This window comes from Podarcis pityusensis, assembly GCF_964106645.2.
Source record: "Podarcis pityusensis genome assembly, chromosome: 14".
In the NCBI taxonomy this organism is placed as follows: Eukaryota; Metazoa; Chordata; class Lepidosauria; order Squamata; family Lacertidae; genus Podarcis; species Podarcis pityusensis.
In genome coordinates this window covers 33,122,313-33,142,727 of record NC_138039.1, presented here as the reverse complement: position 1 = coordinate 33,142,727, position 20,415 = coordinate 33,122,313, and the positions used below count along the sequence as shown (strand labels likewise).

At 45.3% G+C, this 20,415-nt stretch overlaps 2 protein-coding genes across 7 annotated transcripts in view; both read left to right on the top strand.

Moving 5' to 3' along the window:
* Positions 1–5,188, top strand: part of LOC308462571 (ceramide synthase 3-like) — an 84,293-nt gene extending 79,105 nt beyond the window's left edge. For all 4 annotated transcript variants that reach the window (XM_080980341.1, XM_080980339.1, XM_080980340.1 and 1 more), the window contains one exon: positions 3,374–5,188. In XM_080980341.1, the coding sequence (XP_080836467.1) occupies positions 3,374–3,499 (126 nt within the window). In that variant the 3' untranslated portion in view covers positions 3,500–5,188. The remainder of the gene's footprint in view (positions 1–3,373) is intronic.
* Positions 5,189–19,475: 14,287 nt separating this feature from the next.
* ADAMTS17 (ADAM metallopeptidase with thrombospondin type 1 motif 17) overlaps positions 19,476–20,415 on the top strand; it is a 174,729-nt gene continuing 173,789 nt past the window's right edge. For 2 of the 3 annotated variants that reach the window (XR_013979206.1, XM_080980306.1), the window contains exon 1: positions 19,476–19,763. Coding sequence is in view for 2 of the 3 variants with exons in the window: in XM_080980306.1 (XP_080836432.1) it covers positions 19,679–19,763 (85 nt within the window). In the remaining variant the exon portion in view is untranslated. The remainder of the gene's footprint in view (positions 19,764–20,415) is intronic. The other variant, XM_080980307.1, reaches the window with a different exon arrangement.

Here is a 20,415-nt window from a genome sequence, read left to right as displayed (position 1 = left end):
TCCGCAAGCTCCTTTAGTACTCTTGGGTGCAGCTCATCAGGCCCTGGAGATCTGAATTCATTTAAAGTAGCTAACTACCTCTTTTCCTAACCTGGGCTGCAGATCCCTCCTTGCATCTTTATTGTGTTATCACCAGGCTGGGCACTGTGAGGCAGAGGAGATAAGTAACTTTTTCTTATTAGGCTTTGCAGGCTTGCAGAGGCAGGAATTGAAACAATCATTTTTTCCAGTGGTACAAAGGGAGCAGATCAAACAGATTTCTCCTGTGACTGGTGGAGGTGGGAAAGCTTTCGTTCTTTCAGGATGTCCTCACAATGAAACACGTGGCTATAATTCTTTGCACACTTCCTCAGGAGCAAGCCCCATTGGTGATGGTGGAACTTGTTTCTGAGTAAAGAATCACAATGGGTCTGTGTGTTGTATACAGATCAATGCAGACTGGATCGTACTGATGGACTCAAAAGTTTTAGTACCATTCTATAATTCTCCCATGATGCATCTGGGTTATTTGAAACTCCCCTCCCATGTGACTATCCATCGTACGCTACTGTCAATTAAAAAGGAAGATTGTCTTATCACCGCATGAATGGATTGTTAATAGGCCAACTGAAGGCCATCACCCAGGCCTATTCACAATAATTTTATTTTATTTTTACATGTTGGGATTAACACGAGTTGACTTTTTCAGTGGATTTAGGTACCTGGAATTATTATCCTTGTAACTATTCAGCCGGGCTTCCAAATGTAGCTCAACACATCCTAGCTTGAGGCAGCTGTTTTTATAGAACGTCTCGAGTCGTGATCTGGTGACATTTTACATAATTTCAGAGCAGATTCCAGCGCCCACTAAAAAAAAGAGAGAGAGAGAACAACGAAATAGTCTTGAACGTTCAAAACAGGCAGAAAGATCTTTCCTTGTGCTTTTCCTCTTCTGCTTGCACTACACAAAAGCAACACCCTTCTTTATGTGTTCATGGGTGAATGTCCCATTAATATTTCAACGAACTTCCAGATAATACACTGGAGTGGGGTGGGGTGAGGAAGTATTTCCTCATAAACATAGCCTCAAGATCTTTAGATCCATAGAAAGCTACCTTCTGCTGAGTCAGATCAAGGAACCATCTAGTTAAGGATTGCCTTCATTGACTGCCAACAGCTGCCCACTGCTTCAGACAGGACATTCCTACCTGGAGATGCTTGAGACTGAATTTGGTACCTCTTGCATGCAGAGGAGACACTCTACCACTGAGCCACGGCACTTCTTGGCTCAGTCACAAGCAAATCCAGCATGTGCACACCCAGAACTGGACAGTAAGCCCAGTTCCTATTCTCTTTCTGTGCTCAGCATGTCTGTTCTTTTTTAATTTGTGGAGGCTTTCCTCCCTGTGCGCTCCTGTGGTAATCATCGCAGACCCCCAGAAAACATTGTTGACTTTTGACTGCGAATGCAAAGTGTCCTTAGCTCAGGAAGTGCCAGTGGGCGATTTGAACAAAATGATACCTCATCAATTGTCTGTGCGGGGCTTTTCCTTTCCTTCTATCTGATGGTGTGCCAAGTTTATCCTACAGTATTTACACTGTGATTTGTTTGTTTGGATACCCTTGTGAGCATTGCTCTGGAAAAGACAAAAGAGAGAACCCCAGGAAGTTTATGTTTTGCGGTCAAGCTGGTAGAGTTTATGCTTTAATTTTCCCTCCTAGCTTTACTCTGTCTTCATGGAAACTTAATAGATAAAGGGGAATGGGGGACAATGACGGACAATTGCCGTCAGACTGGCTACTAACATAGGAGTCTTTTACTAATTGTAGACCTGGGACAGATCTGAAAGGCCAGTGAATGAATGCCTGCACTTGTTTTGCAATTTTTATCCCAAAATGTTCTAAGGCCGTTGTGCGCTTACCTGTGAGCTCACAAGGGCTTACTTTTGAGTGGAGATGCATGGGATTGCACTGATGTTGGGTGGAAAAGACTGAAATGGACTGATTATTTTTTTTAAGAATATTTTTTTATTAACCGACCAATCACATCAAATCAAACCAAATTACATAAATTCCAAATTACACAGCCGAATTTTAAATTTTAGTTGGGGGTACCCATATTTCAAATTCCGAAGGGGATCCAATCAACTTCTTGCTTCTTACTGCTGTTTTAATGTCCACAAATCTAACCTTATGATGTTCACAGTACTATCCAGTCCTTTCTTATTGTTTTTCCACATCTCTTGTTGTTATTTTCATATATTTTTCCTTTCTCTTTGTGACCTCTGATAGTCTCCGCAAGCTGGTTAGAACAGTTTGTAATCCTGCGTGGATATTATTTTTTTTATCCAATAGCCATATCCAGACGTTTTCCATATAACATCACTTCCATACATCAAAACAGTCTTAGCGTCATTAATCTTCACCAATCTGCCTCCTTTCTCAAAACCTCTGAGGAGATTCACTAGGAATGCAGTCTAAAAACAAGTCCGTTCTTCCTCCCGGCTATAAATCCTTTGGCAAGATGGCGACTCCGAATTAATTGCTGCGCCATTCCCAAAAGCTCTTATCGCTTCTCGATCTCCATAAAGCATACTTTTGGTTAAAGTTTAACATACACAGACCTTAATCATCCTGCTTGGGTCAGTTCAACCGACGATTCTAATGAGGAGGTGAAATGGACTGAAATTGGTGGGTGGAACTTCCTTCACGTTTAAAGTGCAATGGTAGAGTCGCACAGCTATTTCACACAGCAATGGGTGTTCATTGAGAGAAACTCAGACTTAAACACTGATGAATTTTCAAATGCCGATGAAAATGTGGAGAACTGAACATAAGAATGGAAAAATGAGAAACTGAGGGAAACCGAAAGTTGCCCAGCCCTGGGAAGTACTGGTGAGACAAGGACGATGTACTAGTAGCGCTAGTACACTCACTGCCCCTCCTGCATCCTACTTGTTCATGAGTATTTATGACAGAACAAAGTTCCAGTTTTACATGAATCAGTTTTTACTGACCTGTTTTTTTCTTCTCTTCCTCCTCCTCCTCCTCCTCTGTATTTTCTACCTGATTATTCTTTGTTCTCAAGCACCTTCGGTTCAAATGTGCCTGGCCTCTGTTTTAGTGCAATGTAACCTGGGATGATGTAAGTTAATCTGTACATTGAGTTTCTAAGCGTGAGGATTCCGGTGCAGGGTGCAGATTTGGTGAGAGTGTTTTCAGATCAGTTTCAGCCTCTGATTTGCCGCCTCTTTCTTCAATCAAAAGTAGCCTGTTTCCATTCCTTCTGAATGTCCTTTGGTTTAACTCTATGTTCTGCTGCTGTCAGCAATGGATGTGTGTGTGTTGGCATCTGTGAACGGTGACTAATACGCTTCCTCCCCTCCCCACTTAGCATGTGAAAGATGAAAGGAGTGATGAAGAAGAAGAAGATTCTTTCAGTGATGTCGAAGAGGAGTGCACCAAAAACGGAAGCAAGAATGGATTGAGCTACCCTCTCCTAAACAACAACAATCATTAGCGTGTTGCCAGCGCCTTCTCCTCAGGGTGCTGTTTGCTGCGCCTGAAACCCATCCTACAGTAGAGAGCTTAGCGTCAACATCTTAACTGGAGTCCATGATTGATTTTATTGCCGGCCAGTTGAGCTGGAAGAGAGCCCAGTTTCTTAAAAGAGCAAGAATAATTTGCTTAACTCGACAAAATGTGTTTAATGGGCCACTTTCTAACACAGTGCATACGGGTGCATGGCAATCCTGACCTTTTCAACTCTTGAGAATTCTCAAGGATCACCAAACAGTCTTTGGAGTGTCATCATTTCGAACTGAGCTGCTCACACATTTAGAATTTGATAAGCGCTTTAAACAGTTTAGCCGAGTCTCTAATAATGTTTTAACATGGTTTCATAAGTGCGGGGTTTTATGTGAAGTTGTTGCCACCAGAATTTTTTCAATAAGGCATTAGGGCATCTTTGTTGAGTTTCAAGCCTTTCTTGGTTGCTTACCTGAGATTTGCTTCTAATTCTCTCTTGGGAGGGTTGACCTTAGGAAGAGGCAGCGTGGACCAAACTCTACCAAGGTTCTTTGTGACATTTTTCTCCAGAATGACGATTGACCATTAAGCCACTCTGGGAATTGTTGTTAAGTTTGTTTGTTACTTGATGGTAGAAGCACAAGACGTTGTGGGAGGGCCCAGCGGCCACCCTGGTATGTGGGGAGCCTGAGAACATAGACTTTAGACTGAGTCAGATCTATCTTGCTCAGCATTTTCTACACAAGCAGTTCTCCAGGGTTTCAGATAGGATTCTTTCCCCAGTTTTACCTAGAGATGCCGGGCATTGGACCTGGGGCCTTTTTCATGTAAGGCAGATGCCGTACCTTGGAGCTACAGCCCTTTGCTGCCCTGGAAGATGGTCCAAATGGCATCTCTGGTGGCTTACCACACGGTGGCTGCATGGAGAGCTGGGAGCTCCTGGTCCTAGCCCAGGTGGTTGCTGACAGCTCGGCACAACCTTCCTACCCCTTGAGTTAGAGATTTCTTGCAGGGCCTCCAGCAGCCTTGTGCAAATTGTGGGTGGCAGTGATCCCATGCATAGATCATTCTGGAGTTGAAGGGCATGGAAGGCCTTGGTTGGGCTATATTGCTTCTTTCTCGGCTCAGTTGTGCCAAGTGGGAATTGCAATTTTTTTAGGAAAGCAGCTCATTTGACGATGCCTTGAAGCCCTACAAAGAATTCCTCTTCCTTTATGTTTTTGTTACACTGCTTTGCAGTGAGGTGTCCATTGAAGCCTGCTGCTTTCTCTCTCTAAAAACAATCTATCCTCCAAGAAACCAAGTAACACATCTGGAGTCCATGACTGCCTCTGTTGCAGGTTGGCCTAATAATAATAATAATAATAATAATAATAATAAATTATTTATACTCCGCCCAGCCACTCTGGGCAGCTCCCAACCAAATATTAAAAATATGATAAAAGATCAAACATTAAAAACTTCCCTAAACAGGGCTGCCTTCAGATGTCTTCTAAAAATCAGATAGTTGTTTATTTCCTTGAAATCTGTCTCCAATTCCCAATGGGCACCAGCAACCACTAGGCCAAACAACTGCCCAGTGAACGAGACACTGCTTAGTGATACTTCACTGACTCCCACTTTAGAATTGGCCTCTTTCTTCTCAATTTTGCATCATCTCTGCTCCAAAATGTTTTGGTTTTTTTTAGAAAAAAACCTGAGGAAACCGGAAATAATTATCCTGAGGTTACACAATTCATCCCCCAAGAGATTCCACAGGTGGCGTCTCCCCAAGCCCCAACTCATTTGGCTGCTTATCTGGTAGGGAGAAAGGACAGCAGCAATCTCTGGATCAGCCTTCTCCAATTTGATGCCCCGAAAAGTTTTTGGACTGGAACTACTATCAGCCCCAGATTTGGGAAGGCTGATCTAGAGGAACAATATTGGCTCTGTATTCGTGACTTTATTCCCCCCCCCCCCCCATTTGAACCGCACAAGTGTTGTAAAATCTCCCCTCTTTGGTCTGGGAGGGGGTGGGATGTGTGTGTATTCTGTATGTATAAATTGCAACGTCACCTACCTGTTAACGTGTGTATGTATTTATTTATATATTTACCTCTGCCTTTATATGCCCAGCGAGTTGCTTTTTTTGCTAAGTTTAGACAAAGATTCAAGAGAGCTAGGACTAGCTTTATTGTTGGACCAATCCTAGGTGGAAACCTAGGACCGCACTTGATGCGAGGAGCTATCCCTTCTTGGCACTGACTTGGCGTGTTCAGTTCGGCCACTGATTGTCAGCTGGGAATGAAAGAGGGGCAGAAAGGAAAAGGGTCAGGAAACGGCCCTGAGCTCCTGTCTCAGCAGAAGCAGCAGCAGCGGATGGATCGATGAGGAGCCTTGTGGAATTGACCAGCATCTGAGATGGGTGAACAACAAGTAGCCTGTAGGACCAGTGACTGGTTGGGGAAGGGCCGTAGCTCAGTCGCAAAGCGCTCATTCTGCACACAGAAAGCCTCAGGTTCAATCTCCAGCATGTTCAGGGAGGGCTGGTGAAAGTATTTTGCTTGAAACCTTGGAGAGCTACTGCCAGCCATTGAAGACAAAAACTGAGCGAGATAGGCCAGTGAACTGACGCAGCATCAGGCAGCTTCCTATGAAGAGAAGAGGCGAGCCAGGGATGTTAAGGTGGCTGCCTTGTGCTCCTGTATATTAGAAAAATGGGTGGGTGTGAAAAAGGGCCCCACCTGGGCTGGCAAGGCTGTTTGTCCAAATGGGATCAGTGAGGAGAACAGGCGCCAAGGAAATCCAGGATCCAGTGCAGATATGGACATGCAGTCTGTGGGTGGGTGGAAGTTATTATTACTTTAAGACTTCAGGATGTTGTACTTGAGGTTCCAGTACAGAAACTGGTTTTTCAGTAAACCTTTTAAAAAATGTGTTGTCTCATCTTCTTTTGTTACATCAGTTCCATTGTGAGGACGATAGGATGTGAGGATGGTTCCCCGTAAAATTCCTGAAACGTGATTTTGCAATAAGAACATCAGCAATAAAAAACAATTAAAAACAATTCCATATGTTAAAAAAAAGAAAAGAAAATAAAGATCCACCTGGTGTATAGTGGGGGTAATTGCAAAGAGAAGGTGCCACCACACTAAAGGCCCAGTTTCTATACCATACATACAGGATACCTGCAGATTCTATCTGCAGTGTGCCTTCTCCTGCAGAGTGGAATGATTGGGGGGGGGCATATAATGGGTGAGATGATATTTTAAATGGTGGCAATTAGAGTTTAAATGTATCAGCAGAAGTTTGAATTGTGCACCGAAATCCCGGCTTGGAGGAGAACCCCAAGACCTTGACTGTGGAAAATAGGGAAGCTAAGTTTATTACTGGAAATACATGTTGGATAGGAAAGAACTTAGCTCCAGCTAATTCAAGTGGAGATTGCCTTGCCCCAGACCCTCCAACTGTTCCTATTCAGGGATAGTCCTGGATTTACAGAAGCTGTCCTAGTTCCTGATTGGATCCCAGAATGTCCCACTTTTCCTCAGGATGTCCCTATTTTCATCAGAAATATGTTGGAGGGTATGTTACCTCACATTTGGCTGGTTGACATATCAGCAGAATGGGCACTAATACAAGTGCCACCACTACAGGGCTTTACATACTAATAGTAACCTTTCCTGGTATCAAATCAACAACCAGTGCAGATCTCTGAGCACAGGTGTTATATGCTGACAAGGCCTCATTCCTGTCAGCAGTCATGCTGCAATATTCTACACTAACTGCAGTTTCTGGATCTGTCCTGAACCCCTGGCCTACCTGGCGCACAGTGTGTCAAATCCAAAGTTAAAAGACCAGGAGTCTATCCACACAAGCAAAGTCAGGAAACACAGTCCAGAGTCAAACCCAAAGCACAGTCCCATATAGGTTCAGGAGCATCCAAGTCAAAGTGCCTCAACATGGGCAGCTGAGCAGACACAACCCCTCAGCTCTGCTTCACTTGTGTACTTTGCAAGCTGATTGCAACATCTGGGCTTGATGAGGCATGTGACACTCACCTGTTCCAAGCCTACTCCAGCTGAGGAATCACACGCCTCTTCCCAGAGCTAGTGAGCCTCACCTGGCCAGCTAGGGAGCTGGGCTGTGGGCCGTAGCTTTCCTCTGCCTCCTGGAGCCCACTGCTCCCTACTTCTCAGAGCCTGCTGTGTTCTGCTGCTCTGCTTCCTGTGCACTGACACCCATCCCTTCGCTATCCTCCGTCACACTGTGAGTACACCCTTCCCCATCCCCTGCTTCCCCTGGTGTGTCCTAAGGGGTGTAGTCAGGCTCCTCTTCCTCCTCCCTGTTGTCCTGCCAGTTCATGTAGGGCTGCCATATGCCTGTATTTTCCCAGACATAAACGGTGTCCGGCCAAAAATTGCTGAAATGTCCAGGAAAATCCGGGTGTATGGCAACAGAAGTATAGATTTTGGGGCAAAAAATAAATTTAAAAATGCTCACCAATTTTTGTGTCCAGATTGTCACTTTTTGAAATATGGCAACCCTAAGTTCAAGACAATATCAAATCCTACAGTGCAATCCAAATAATGAACCAAGACAGAGAACTTCTTCAATGTATCATAGTTTGTTTATGTGCTAGAGATGAGGGAGGAATTCAGTTCAGATTTTAATGTAAACTTACCTAATCCCCACTTCCTAAATCACAGCTATCTTTTGAAATTCATACTCCTCTAAAATTTGCAATGCTGCTCTCCAGCCAAAAGATGTATACTAAAATTTAAAAAGTATATTGGAGGAATGTGTGGATGATAGCTCATATATGAGTAAAAATACATATAGACAAAAATGCATTATCTTTGGTAAAATTGCTTGCAAAGAAATGTGTGTATGCCTACTGAAATGCCAATGAATCTTTGCAAGAATCACAAAGGGAAGCGGAAATGTGAAGATTGGGAAAAGGAGAATCAGAAAGGAAACCAAAATTGTCTGTCCTTAGTGTGTGTATGCACATAGATATTTAATTTAGATTTTCCATCAAGTTATCCAAAAACAAAGCGGAATATGTGAGTTTTGGCGTTATGCATGTCCCAAACTGTGAAGGAGGGAAAGGTAAAGAAATTGTATTTTGCTGATTTTGAAAGAAAAACAGGGTCTCCGCAGGGATTGTTGCCTAGTTCCTTCAGCTGCAGATGCTCAGAACAGTTGACAATGAGTGAACAGAAGTATTTAAAGCACATATAGATATATAGGATTATATGAATAGAAGATCCCTAAGGATGCATATTTTGTTGAACACCTACAAAAAAGCCAGAGGTGATGACCACCAGCTGGAACTATAAAAAAAAATGGTTTCAGAAGAATTATGGTACTTAAAAACACAGCCATGCACCAAAAGGTATGAAAATCATACATGAAGAGACTCATTTTCCATACCATGTAAACAGTAAACGTGTTCTACAGTCTCTCATATTGGCATGGCTTAGCCTTGCTTAGAACTTGGCCTCAGGAAATAATTAAACTATGGAACTCACGCCTGCAGGAGGCAGAGATGGCCATCGGCTTGGGTGGCTTAAAAAAAAAGGATAATAATAATAATAATAATAATAATAATAATAATAATAATAATTTATTATTTATACCCTGCCCATCTGGCTGGGTTTCTCCAGCCACTTTGGGCGGTTTCCAACAGAATATTAAAATACAATAACCTATTAAACATTAAAAACTTCCCTAAACAGGACTGCCTTCAGATGTCTTCTAAACATATGGTAGTTGTTTTTCTCTTTGACATCTGGTGGGAGGGCGTTCCACAGGGCGGGTGCCACTATCGAGAAGGCCCTCTGCCTGGTTCCCTGTAACTTGGCTTCTTGCAGCGAGGGAACCGCCAGAAGGCCCTCAGCGCTGGACCTCAGTGTCCGGGTGGAATGATGGGGGTGAAGACGCTCCTTCAGGTATATTGGACCAAGGCTGTTTAGGGATTTAAAGGTCAGCACCAACACTTTGAATTGTGCTCAGAAATGTACTGGGAGCCAGTGTAGGTCTTTCAAGACCTGTGTTATATGGTCTCGGCGGCCGCTCCCAGTCACCAGCCTAGCTGCTGCTTTCTGGATTAGTTGTAGTTTCTGGGTCACCTTCAAAGGTAGTCCCACATAGAGCGCATTGCAGTAGTCCAAGCGAGAGATAACTAGAGCATGCACCACTCTGGCGAGACAGTCGGCGGGCAGGTAGGGTCTCAGCCTGCGTACCAGGTGGAGCTGATAAACAGCTGCCCTGGACACAGAATTGACCTGCGCCTCCATGGACAGCTGTGAGTCCAAAATGACTCCCAGGCTGCGCACCTGGTCCTTCAGGGGCACAGTTACCCCATTCAGGACCAGGGAGTCCTCCACACCTGCCCGCCTCCTGTCCCCCCAAAACAGAACTTCTGTCTTGTCAGGATTCAACCTCAATCTGTTAGCCGCCATCCATCCTCAACATATTCATGGAGGATTCAACATATTCATGGAGGAGAGGACTATCAAAGGCCACGATGCCTGTGCTCTGCCTCCATGGTTGAAGGCAGTTATGCTTCTGAACACCAGTTGCTGGAAGCTATAAAAGGTGAGAGTGCTCTTGTGCTTGAAGCTCTGCTTGAAGGTTTCCCACAGGCACCTGTTCTGGTGAGAAAAGGATGCTGGACTAGATAGGGCATTGGCCTGATCCAGTAGGCTTTTACATTCTTCACTTTGATGCACCTTCACTTGCCTGAGGCTTCTCATCCCCAATGGACTTCCTCAATCTGAAACGTGGCTTCTGTTAGCTATTGGCGACCCAACTATTGGTGTTGGCAGCATGCACAACAGAGCAGTTGCAACAGACCAAAAGCGGTGATGGGAACAGGGTTGGAGGTGGGTCTACAGCTCCTGGGTGGATGGGATTTGGAGTTCAACCACATCTGGAGAACCACAGGAGCCCCATTGCAGGTTTAAAGCCTCCAACTTAAACTGCAGAGATGAGATTTGAGGTGGGGGTGGGAACTGGCAAGAACTGTAGGACCCCCTGCAAGGGAGGAAAGGGGGGAGAACCAACCTTTCTGCTTTCCACCCTGTCTTCTAAGTCAGCCTAGGTATTAAGCAGCAGAGAGGAAGTGAAGACCTTGACGTTAATCCCTTGTCAAAGAGTGGGATTCCCAATCAAAGAGATGGGGAGATCAAAGGCACCTAATCTCCCTCCTCCCTGACCACAGAGGGCTCCAGTAGGGTTCTGAGAGTTTATTTAGCTGACAGCCCCTCCCCCCTTGACAGGATTACTGGAGGCTGTGGGTTTATTAGAAGGTGAGGCCAAAGAAAGTGGCCTGAGCTCCAACATATGACTTCTTCTCTCTGCCCACTCTGAACGTGAAGTCATAACAATCTGCTATAGGGGCAACATGGCTGATGTTCGGTTGCTCCCAACTTCTTCTTTTCCCCCCAAGCGGAGAAGATATATCATCTATTTACTCAGCTGGCAACTTCCCCATTCGCCCTGCTTTTTGCTGGGCTGTCAATTGTTTGTGGGGCTCTGCCTCCCTTTTCCTCATTCTTCATTCATTGCAAGTTCAAAAGGCGTCCCACGGAATAAGAAGGCACCAAATGCAGCGAGCTTTGGCTTTGATGTTCGGGAGGCTCATTTTTATTCCAAGGGCTCGAGCATTTCGGGAGGCCACTGGGTAAGGCTCACCTGACCTTCTGGAAGGTGATGGTAATGATGATTTCAGAAGGAAAGGAGAAGAAAACAATATTCTGGCTTTATACACATTTTGTCTCAAGCCGGGACCCCCTCAAGTATCAAGAGTCTTTGCGATGAGTCATCCTCCCCTCTGTTTCTGATATCCATGTTCAGACGGCCACATCCAGCAGGCAAAAATGGCACCACCCACCCCAACACATAGCTGGTGGGGCAGGAAGCATCAACAGCCTCAGGGGAAAACCCTATGTTTTGCAGAGGTACAATTAAAAGGGGGGGACACTCCAAAACTGCCCAATTAAAAACTGTGTGATCAGGCACCACAGACTGCTGACTGCTATTTTGTTGTTGTTTTACCTGTCACATTTATATCTCACTTTTCCCTCAAGGGAAAGGGACACGGGTGGTGCTGTGGGTTAAACCACAGAGCCTAGGGCTTGCCGATCAGAAGGTCGGCGGTTCGAATCCCCGCAACGGGGTGTGAGCTCCCGTTGTTCAGTCCCTGCTCCTGCCAACCTAGCAGTTTGAAAGCACATCAAAGTGCAAGTAGATAAATAGGTACCGCTCCGGCGGGAAGGTAAACGGCGTTTCTGTGTGCTGCTCTGGTTCGCCAGAAGCAGTTTAGTCATGCTGGCCACATGACCTGGAAGCTGTACGCCGGCTCCCTCGGCCAATAAAGCGAGATGAGCGCGACAACCCCAGAGTCGGCCACGACTGGACTTAATGGTCAGGGGTCCCTTTACCTTTACCTTTCCTTCAAGGAGCTCAGGTGCCACACATGGTTTTCTCCCTCCCCGTTTTATTCCTCACAACAGCCCTGTGAAGTAGGTTAGGCGAAGAGCCAGTAACTGGCCCACGGTCATCCAATGAGCTTCATGGCCGATTGGGAATTTGAACCCTGGTCTCCCAGGTCCTAGTCCAACACTCTAATCACTACACCACACTGGCTCTCTTTAGCATCACCCAGCGGAACAGCCACAATGCAAGAAACCAGCCAAAGAATGGGCTCTTGATTTCACATGAATATTTGAAAAATATTTTTCCCCTGTTCCACTCTCATCCTCTGCATTTGGTTCATACTGCCTTCTCCTTCACCAACGAATTCCTCAATCCGTTGCCTACTCTGAACCATTCCTGAAGCAACTTTGCCTCATGGATCTCTTGACTGCCAGCACCCTTCTTTTCCAGGATCACTGTCCTTTGCCTGAGCCACAAAGCTGCTCTTGCCTCTGCAAATTTTTAATCTCAGCCAGACCAACAATAGTCTCTTCCCTAATGAATGTTAGAATGATGTTGGATAGAAATTAAATGGTTTTTAGCAGAAATATTATAAGGGAATATGAAAAATGGATTACTAACAGGTAAAGATTTAATGTTACAATACTTTAAGATTAGAGATTAGGATAAACAAAGAGGGGAAGGATTTGCTGAACCAACAAACTGAACTGGAATACAAAAAAGGGAGGCGTGAGGAGGTCCGGGAAACAAGCTAATGAAAAATAAGTAATTGAAAGATTGATTTGTTTTTAACTAATTTTATTTTGTATTTTTCTTTTTTCTATTTTTATTTTGTAATATTTTGAAAATCTTAATAAATATCTTATTAAAAAAAAAAACCAATAGTCTCTTCCCTCATAGTTACTGGACTGTGGCGATTGTCAGCTTTGTTTCTTGAACACTTAGAATGTTTGTGAACACCTTATCATCACAGAAGCTCAGCCAATCAGTGTAAAGGTTTCACGACCAACAGCATAGTGCACTATACTTTTTACTTTCAGTTTCTGGCTATATGAGAATTCTAACTGCAATCGGATTATCCTTTATCAGTATTTATTTACTGGTCCTAAAATGTCTATCCTACTTGCCCCTGCCAATGGAGATGCTTAAGGCGGTTAACTCTATATAGCAAACAAACAACTTCAAAAGTAAAAAGAAGAAGGAACAATCCCCATTCCTGAAACAATCATATTATTATTATTAACATGTATACATTGCTCTTCATCATAGGATCAAATGGCAGTTTACAGCTTAAAAACACAGAAACACCTAACATATTAACAAACAAAAACAATAATCCTCAACACCACCACAGTTTAAAAGGCACAGATTGTTTAATCAGCCAAATGCCTGACTGAAGAACAATGGCACCTAAAGATATGTAATGAAGGCGCCTAGCGAGCCTCCCTGGGGAGAGCATTCCACAAACCGGGAGCCACCACAGAAAAAGCCCGGTCAGGTTGCTGCCCTCCAGACTTCTTGTGCAGGGGGCACACGAAGAAGGGCATCCTCTGAAGAAGGGCCTCAGATGATGAAGGCAGGGTCCAGGTCAGTTCATACGGGGTCCTTAGCTGTTTAAGGCTTTATAGCTCAAATCCAGCACTTTGAACTGGGCCTGGAAACTAACTGACAGCCAGTGCAGTAGGAGCAGGGTTGGTGCCATTTGCTAATATCCCATTCTCCTCCTATTGCTGTTGGTCAGCAGACCAACAGCAATAGGAGGAGGAAGGATGGGATATTAGCAAATGGAACCACTTATGCTTTATTCAGGTCAAGGGGACTTACTCCCATACAAGTGTGTTTAGGATTACAGCCTCAATACCAGTTTTGGTATTGCTAAAAATGATCACTAGGTGGCGGTAGAGTCACACTTCTCTGTATAGGAGAAGGTGAGGACCAATCTTAAGAGACTATGGAGAAGAAATCATCCCCCTCCATTGACTTTGTAAGCAAATGACTGTCAGGATGCATAATGGAATCTGCCAGGTTGCCCCCAAACATTCTGAAACATTCCCCTTTCCTAGGGGCCTGATCCTGGCGAGCCTCCAGGTGTTGCTGGATTGTGACTACTGTAGCCATCATTGGCCATCTGGGAATTGGACTTAAATGACCCCATGAGGTCTCCCTTCCCCTGCAAACTTCACTGCCTTTATATCACCTGGTTATGCACATTTTTTACAGGCAACACATTATGAAAATACTCATTTAATACATGCATTGTCCTCATTGTCCTCAATTTGAACAAATTCCCTTGATTTGCACAATGTATTTTGAGCCCCGTTTTGCATAATTATGATTGCAGGTGACCAGAACTGGTAGTGGAGAAGGAAGAAGAGAGGTACAGCAAAACGTGGAACATTTAATTAGTATTGTCAAGTAAACAGAGGCCACAAAGAAGAGAGATGTAGTTTGGCCAAGCTCAGAGGTCACTGCAAAATCTTGCCAACGCTGACTCTGGGTTTTCAAATCTGTCTACACGTCCATAAGAACCAAACATCTTTTATTTATACAAAATAGAAGTTGTGGTACACTTCCCATACTCACCCCTCCCCCCCAAAAAAATAATCCAGAAGATGGCCAACTCTGATTATAGGTCTGAGTCTTCGGTTATTATAGACTAGCCTGCCATGACTGCTTTATAGGCTGAAATGAGCAACACACCATTTAGAGTTAATTATAGGTAGAATCCATTGGGCTGTCAGCAGTCCTTCCAATTTTATTAATTGGCGAGCCAGGCTTTCTCTTAAAGGTCTGTCTGTGCCTGCTTTCCACAACCCACGTTTTGAACTACAACTCCCATCATTCCCAGCCAGCACAGGAAATCAGATCAGGAGATTAGGTTGCAGGGTCTTGCGGGCGAAAGCTGGTCCACAGGACAGAGGCTAGCTGCTCCTGCTCTATAACCCCTCTGCAGTGCCACAAATCCAACTCAACGATGTAACGTTGGAAAATGTCGATCACTTCTCCTACCTAGGCAGTTATCTTTCCACAAGGACCAACAATGATGCCAAAATCCAGCATCGCCTGAGCTCTGCAAGTGCAGCTTTCTCGCGATTGAAGTGCAGAGTGTTTGAGGCCCGGGACATTGGCAGGGAAACCAAAATGCTTGTTTACAAAGCTATTGTATTACCAACCTTACTGTATGCTTGTGAAAGATGGACCACTTATAAACGCCATCTCTAACTCCTTGAAAGATTCCATCAGTGGTGTCTCTGAAAAAAAATTACACTTGGGAAGACAGGCGAACTAATATCAGTGTGCTGGAAGAAGCAAAGATCTCCAGTGTTGAAGCAATGATTCTTCAACATCAGCTTCGTTGGACTGGTCATGTTGTGCAGATGCCTGATGATCGTCTTCCAAAGCAACTACTCTATTCTGAACTTAAAAATGGAAAGTGTAATGCTCAACGTAATGGTCAACGTAAAGCGTAATGGTCAACAAAAGAGGTTTAAAGACTGTCTCAAGGCAAATCTTAAAAAATGTAGTATAAACACTGACAAGTGGGAAACACTGGCCTGTGAGCCAGTTGGAGAACAGCCTTTACCAAAGTCATGGGCTTTGAAGACACTCAAACTCAGGACACAAGGGAGAAACGTACTAAGAGGAAGGCACGCTTGGCAAATCCACACCGTGATCAACTCCCGCCCGGAAACCAATGTCCCCACTGTAGAAGGACATGTGGATCCAGAATTGGCCTCCACAGTCACTTACGGACTCATTGTTAAAACCGTGTTTATGGAAGACAATCTTACTCAGCTACAAGTGATTGCCAAAGATACTATATTAGTTTAAAACAGGCTCAAAGCTGAGTACCAGTAATCAACACAACTCCCAATCCAGGGGCTCTGGGTGTTGTATTTCTGCGACGATCTAAGGATCTTTGGACAGAATTCACAGCTTAGTGGTTTAACCATCAACCCCTCTTCCCAGGGAACTATGGGAATTATAACTCACTTAGGGGAATAGGGCATAGGGTTGCCATATTTTGAAGAGCAAAAAAGAGGACACATTTGCCGACTTCTACTTTTAACTATGGATCGCTATGATGACTCTCATTTTACATACCCCTGAAAAAGAGGATGTGTTCTGGAAAAAGAGGACATATGGCAATCCTAAATAAAGGCCCCATCACAACTCTCAGCACCCTAAACAAACTACTGCTCCTATAATTTTTGGGGAGAAACCATGACTGTTCAAAGTAGCATCATAGCACTTTAAATGTATGGTGTGGGCTTTGCAATTTTGTGGGTACAGAAGAATCAGGCACACAAAGGCTTGATCAGGTGCTGAAGATTCCTGTGTGCTCTCATGAGAACAGGCATCAAGTCATGACTATGTTGTCATGTGTTTGTTCTCTAGGAAGGCCACAAAAATGAACCAGATAGCAGATAAGAGCATTTTAATATATGATGCCTAAGTGATTTTAGGGTTGATAGCAAGCCCTGTGCTACCCAGATATGGGCTTTTGCCTGGGATGATCTGCACCATTTTGCTGCCTAGCTAAAATGGGCAGAATATCAATTGGATATGCCAAAGGTTCAGTTCTTCTGTATTACCCACCCACTTCGTTCAAACCATGCTTGGGAAGGACAGCTGTGGACCCCGCTATATACCTGATGATGCAATTAGGCACGCACCCCTTGCACCCCTAGCTCTGCAAGCTTCTTCTGCTTCCCCAAGAAACAGGGATGTGGCTGAAAGGATCCAACTTACTCTGGGCACAGAGGGCATTCACACAACCACTTGATCAAGCATTAGTCCGACGTAGATAGTGTCTCAGACTCACAAGACACTATTGTCCCAAGGGACAGATCTACAGCCTTGTGCATTAAACACAAGGACAAGCGTGGGTGGCTGGAGAGCATAATAACTTAATTGCAGAAGCAAAAGTTCAATCCCATTCTCATTACAGTTTCCTGTCTTCTCTGCCTTTTGCCTCAAACCTCTTCCTACTTCACTTACTTTTTCTGTGTATTACTGCTCCCTGATCCATCACACACTTCCTTCAACCACAGGAAGGAACAGGGAGGGGAAGCTGCCTCCTACTGAGACAGACAATTGGTCTAAGTTCAGTACTGTCTACACTGACTGGCCAGCCCTACCTGGAGATGGTGGGGAAGGAACCTAGGGCCACCTGAATGCAAAGCAGATGCTATATGGACCTTCCCCTGGAACCTTAGAGAGTTTCACACACACAGGCTAAGACCATAAAGTTATTCTGCAGGATTGTGGCAGAGATGACCTCTGAAACTATCTTGTCCTCGGGCTGCTTACCCTTTAGTTTCCCCACCTCCTGAGTTTCTTTCCAAAGCTTCCAGTCCTTAATACTGTCCCTTTCAGTCCATGGGAAGTTTCAGCCCCAGTCAAACTGCCAATGTTCCCTGCCTTCAGCGAAACTGGACAGCAGCTAATCTGTTTCAGAAGCTTCACTGTCACAAGTACAATGCTACATAGATATCCCCTTGAGAGGAAGCCAGAGATGCTATCTGGAAGAGGGGAAGGGATGTAGGGAGGAAAGTTACTTTGATGAGCAGCCAACTTAACCCTTGCTTTCCAGGCCAAGAGCCAAAGGGATTCTTATTGCAAAGATGTCTATAACATATGCCTGATGTCTCTGAAGGCTTACTAACTTTGCAATAATGGTTGCAAAACTTGGCTTCTCTGCTGGGTATTTAAAATGACAAAGACGAGGGGGGAAGAGAGGAAGAGAGAGAGAGAGAGAATGAGAGAGAGAATGAGAATAAAATATAGAACAAGCAGCAGTGGAAGGGTTTGTTTCCTATAAGATAACTTGAGGTAGTCAAGTAGCTCCCAGAGGAGAGTGCAAGTCTGGGAGTAAAGGAAGGCCTGGGCACTAAAGCAAGGTCAGTAAATGGTTTGGGTCATGTCTGGAAATCCATAGTGGAGGAAGAAGAAGTAGACCGTACTATTAGTACAAGAGAGGATACCCTCCAACACTTTGCCATCTTCCCCAGATGCCCTCTTCCCATTTTTTATCCCAAAACCTGGTGGTTGTGATTGCCTTGCCCCAGATCAGATCCAGGAGCAGAGCTGGCGTCAGTGTCCCAGTCTGGAGGAGAAGGCAGCTGTTGCCCTCCAGGGCTGCATTTAGAACCCTCACAGGAGAGAACTTTGTGGAGTCGTCTTCTAAACTAGCTGGAGGGTAACAGGTGAGAGAAGGCTTGGCTGCAATTCCTGGCAGCGGTTCTCTGGGGATTTGAGACAGGAGTGTTTCCAAACAGTGCCTGAAGATGCCAGGGATTGAATTCTGGATCTTCTGCATGGAGAGCACATCCTCATAGGATGAGCCAGGCATGATCTAGCAGCCTACACCAGCCTTCCTCAACCTGGTGCCCTCCAGCAGGTCCTCAGGTATCCTGGGTCTGAGCCATTAAGGGTCCACCTACCTGTCCATAATTTGAGAATTGAGTCAACCTCTGTGAGCATAGCATGGTTTCTGAAGAGTTGTTCCCAGAAGCAAGCTGGCAGCCAGAGAATTGGGTGGCTCTTGCTGTCATTGGCTCTGGTGCCACCTACTGCTAGACTCCCTGCCTTCTGTCCTACCAGTTCAAATGGGCACCAGTCACTTCTGAAAGCAGGATGCAAATAAATATTGTACACAGGCAAGCAAACTTTGAGCAGCTTACTCTTGCAGACTCCTCCAAGTCCCCAGCCTCAGAGTGTTTCTTGGTCAAAGAAGTGTTTCCCAAAAGGCTCTGCTTTGACCTCTTTCCAGTTGAAACTTAATCATTCTGGCAAGGTGACTGGAAGCAAAAGGAGGATGGCAGGGCTGCAGGGCTTTTATTAACTGGGCAAAGGAGAGAATTTTCTGCAGGTACAGCTTCTCTCTCGTGTGACAAACCACACACTTGCTGACATTCCTTCTCGTCTACCATTAAAAACGACAACACCCAATCCGCTTGTCCTCTGAGACAGGCTTTTGTATGTAAAATAAATAACTGTAAAAAGGAATCCATCAACTGTACTTCATCTCCCCTCACCCCTTCCTGGTCCTGTACTGTACTTTCAACAGCTAGCTAACATGCGGAGGTGAATCTCACGGCATGGCCATAGGGGTTGCCAGCTCAATGCACAGCAGCCAGCCCAATGCACAGAAACACAGAAGGGAAAACCCCTTTTTCCCCAGGCACCTGATCTCCAAGCCAAGTAAAACGTCTCCTGCTGAACTTCTGCAGGTCAGCCTGGTAGGAGAGCCTGGGATGGCAGCGCCTGTGACCCAAGCGCACCTGAACCCACCAGGTTGCAAAACCAACCAACCGGCATCCGCCTCTGTAGCGCCACCTGGCGGAGGCGCTTCCCCTTCGCCCGCAACCCACGTGTACCGCTTCTCCTTTTACAACCTCGCTATTTACCCGAGTGTGTTAATTCCGACGACCAATCAGTGGGCAGGAGGTGTAGCTCTGGGAGGTTAAGCTCCAATCAGCACCTGCGAGTGGAGAAGGGAGGAGATGCTCTCTCCCTCTCTCTCCCCCGCTTCTCCCTCCCCCCTTTCCTCCCTTTCTGTAAACCACGTTGAGTTTGTAGCGCTAATTAATTTTTCCAAAGTCTGGGAGGGCTTCGCTGCAAGTCGGGATTCCGCTGCTGCTGCCGCTGCTGCCGCCATCAACGGCCCTTCTTCGCCTTCCTCCTCCTCCTCTTCTCCCTGCACCGCAGAGCCCAGTTGCGGAGGCCCCTCGGCTGCAATAAAATGTTTGACGGCTCCTTCCTGTCTCTTATATCTCCCCTTCTGTTGCGGCTGCTACTGGTGCTCTGCGGACCGGGCACCCATACAGGTAGGCTGGCTCTGCGGATTTTCTCCCCACTTCAATCTTCTGCCTTCTGTGTCGTCTCCCTGGATTTGACATTTTGGAAGCGGGCGCGGGGAAGGGAAGTTTTTTTTTGGGGGGGGGTGGCGGACTGGACTGCAAATTGCATGCATTTTCAAAACGCACACCAACCCTTCGAGATACAATCATTTTAGGGAAGCCCCATATTTGTTGCATCTCTCCCCCGCCCCCTTAACAAGATGCAAAAGTTTGCAAAGCCAAACGGCATGTTCGTTTCCTTCTCTCTCTTTTCCACCCTCCCTTCCGTTATATGGCTCTGATCCCAGTTTTCCTTATCCAAAAGGATGTATCTGTTTCCAGACTTGTATATTCTTTATTCCTGGCTGGTCTTCTTGCAAACCTCACCCCCCCCTTCTCTCTCTCTCTTTCTCCCCTCTCCCCTCTCTCTTCTTTTTTAATAGGTTTGGTGAAATGTGAGTACCCCCTCCACACACTCCCTCCTTCCCTCTCCTTGTGTGTGTGTGTAATATCTAAAATACTTTTCTTGAACGATGCAAGAAAACTCTGGCGTTGTTCGGTTCTTTATCTCCCTCCCCCACTATTCCCTTTATGCTGCACAACTAAAAGAAAAGTTGTAGCTGCTGTCGGCAAATAAAAT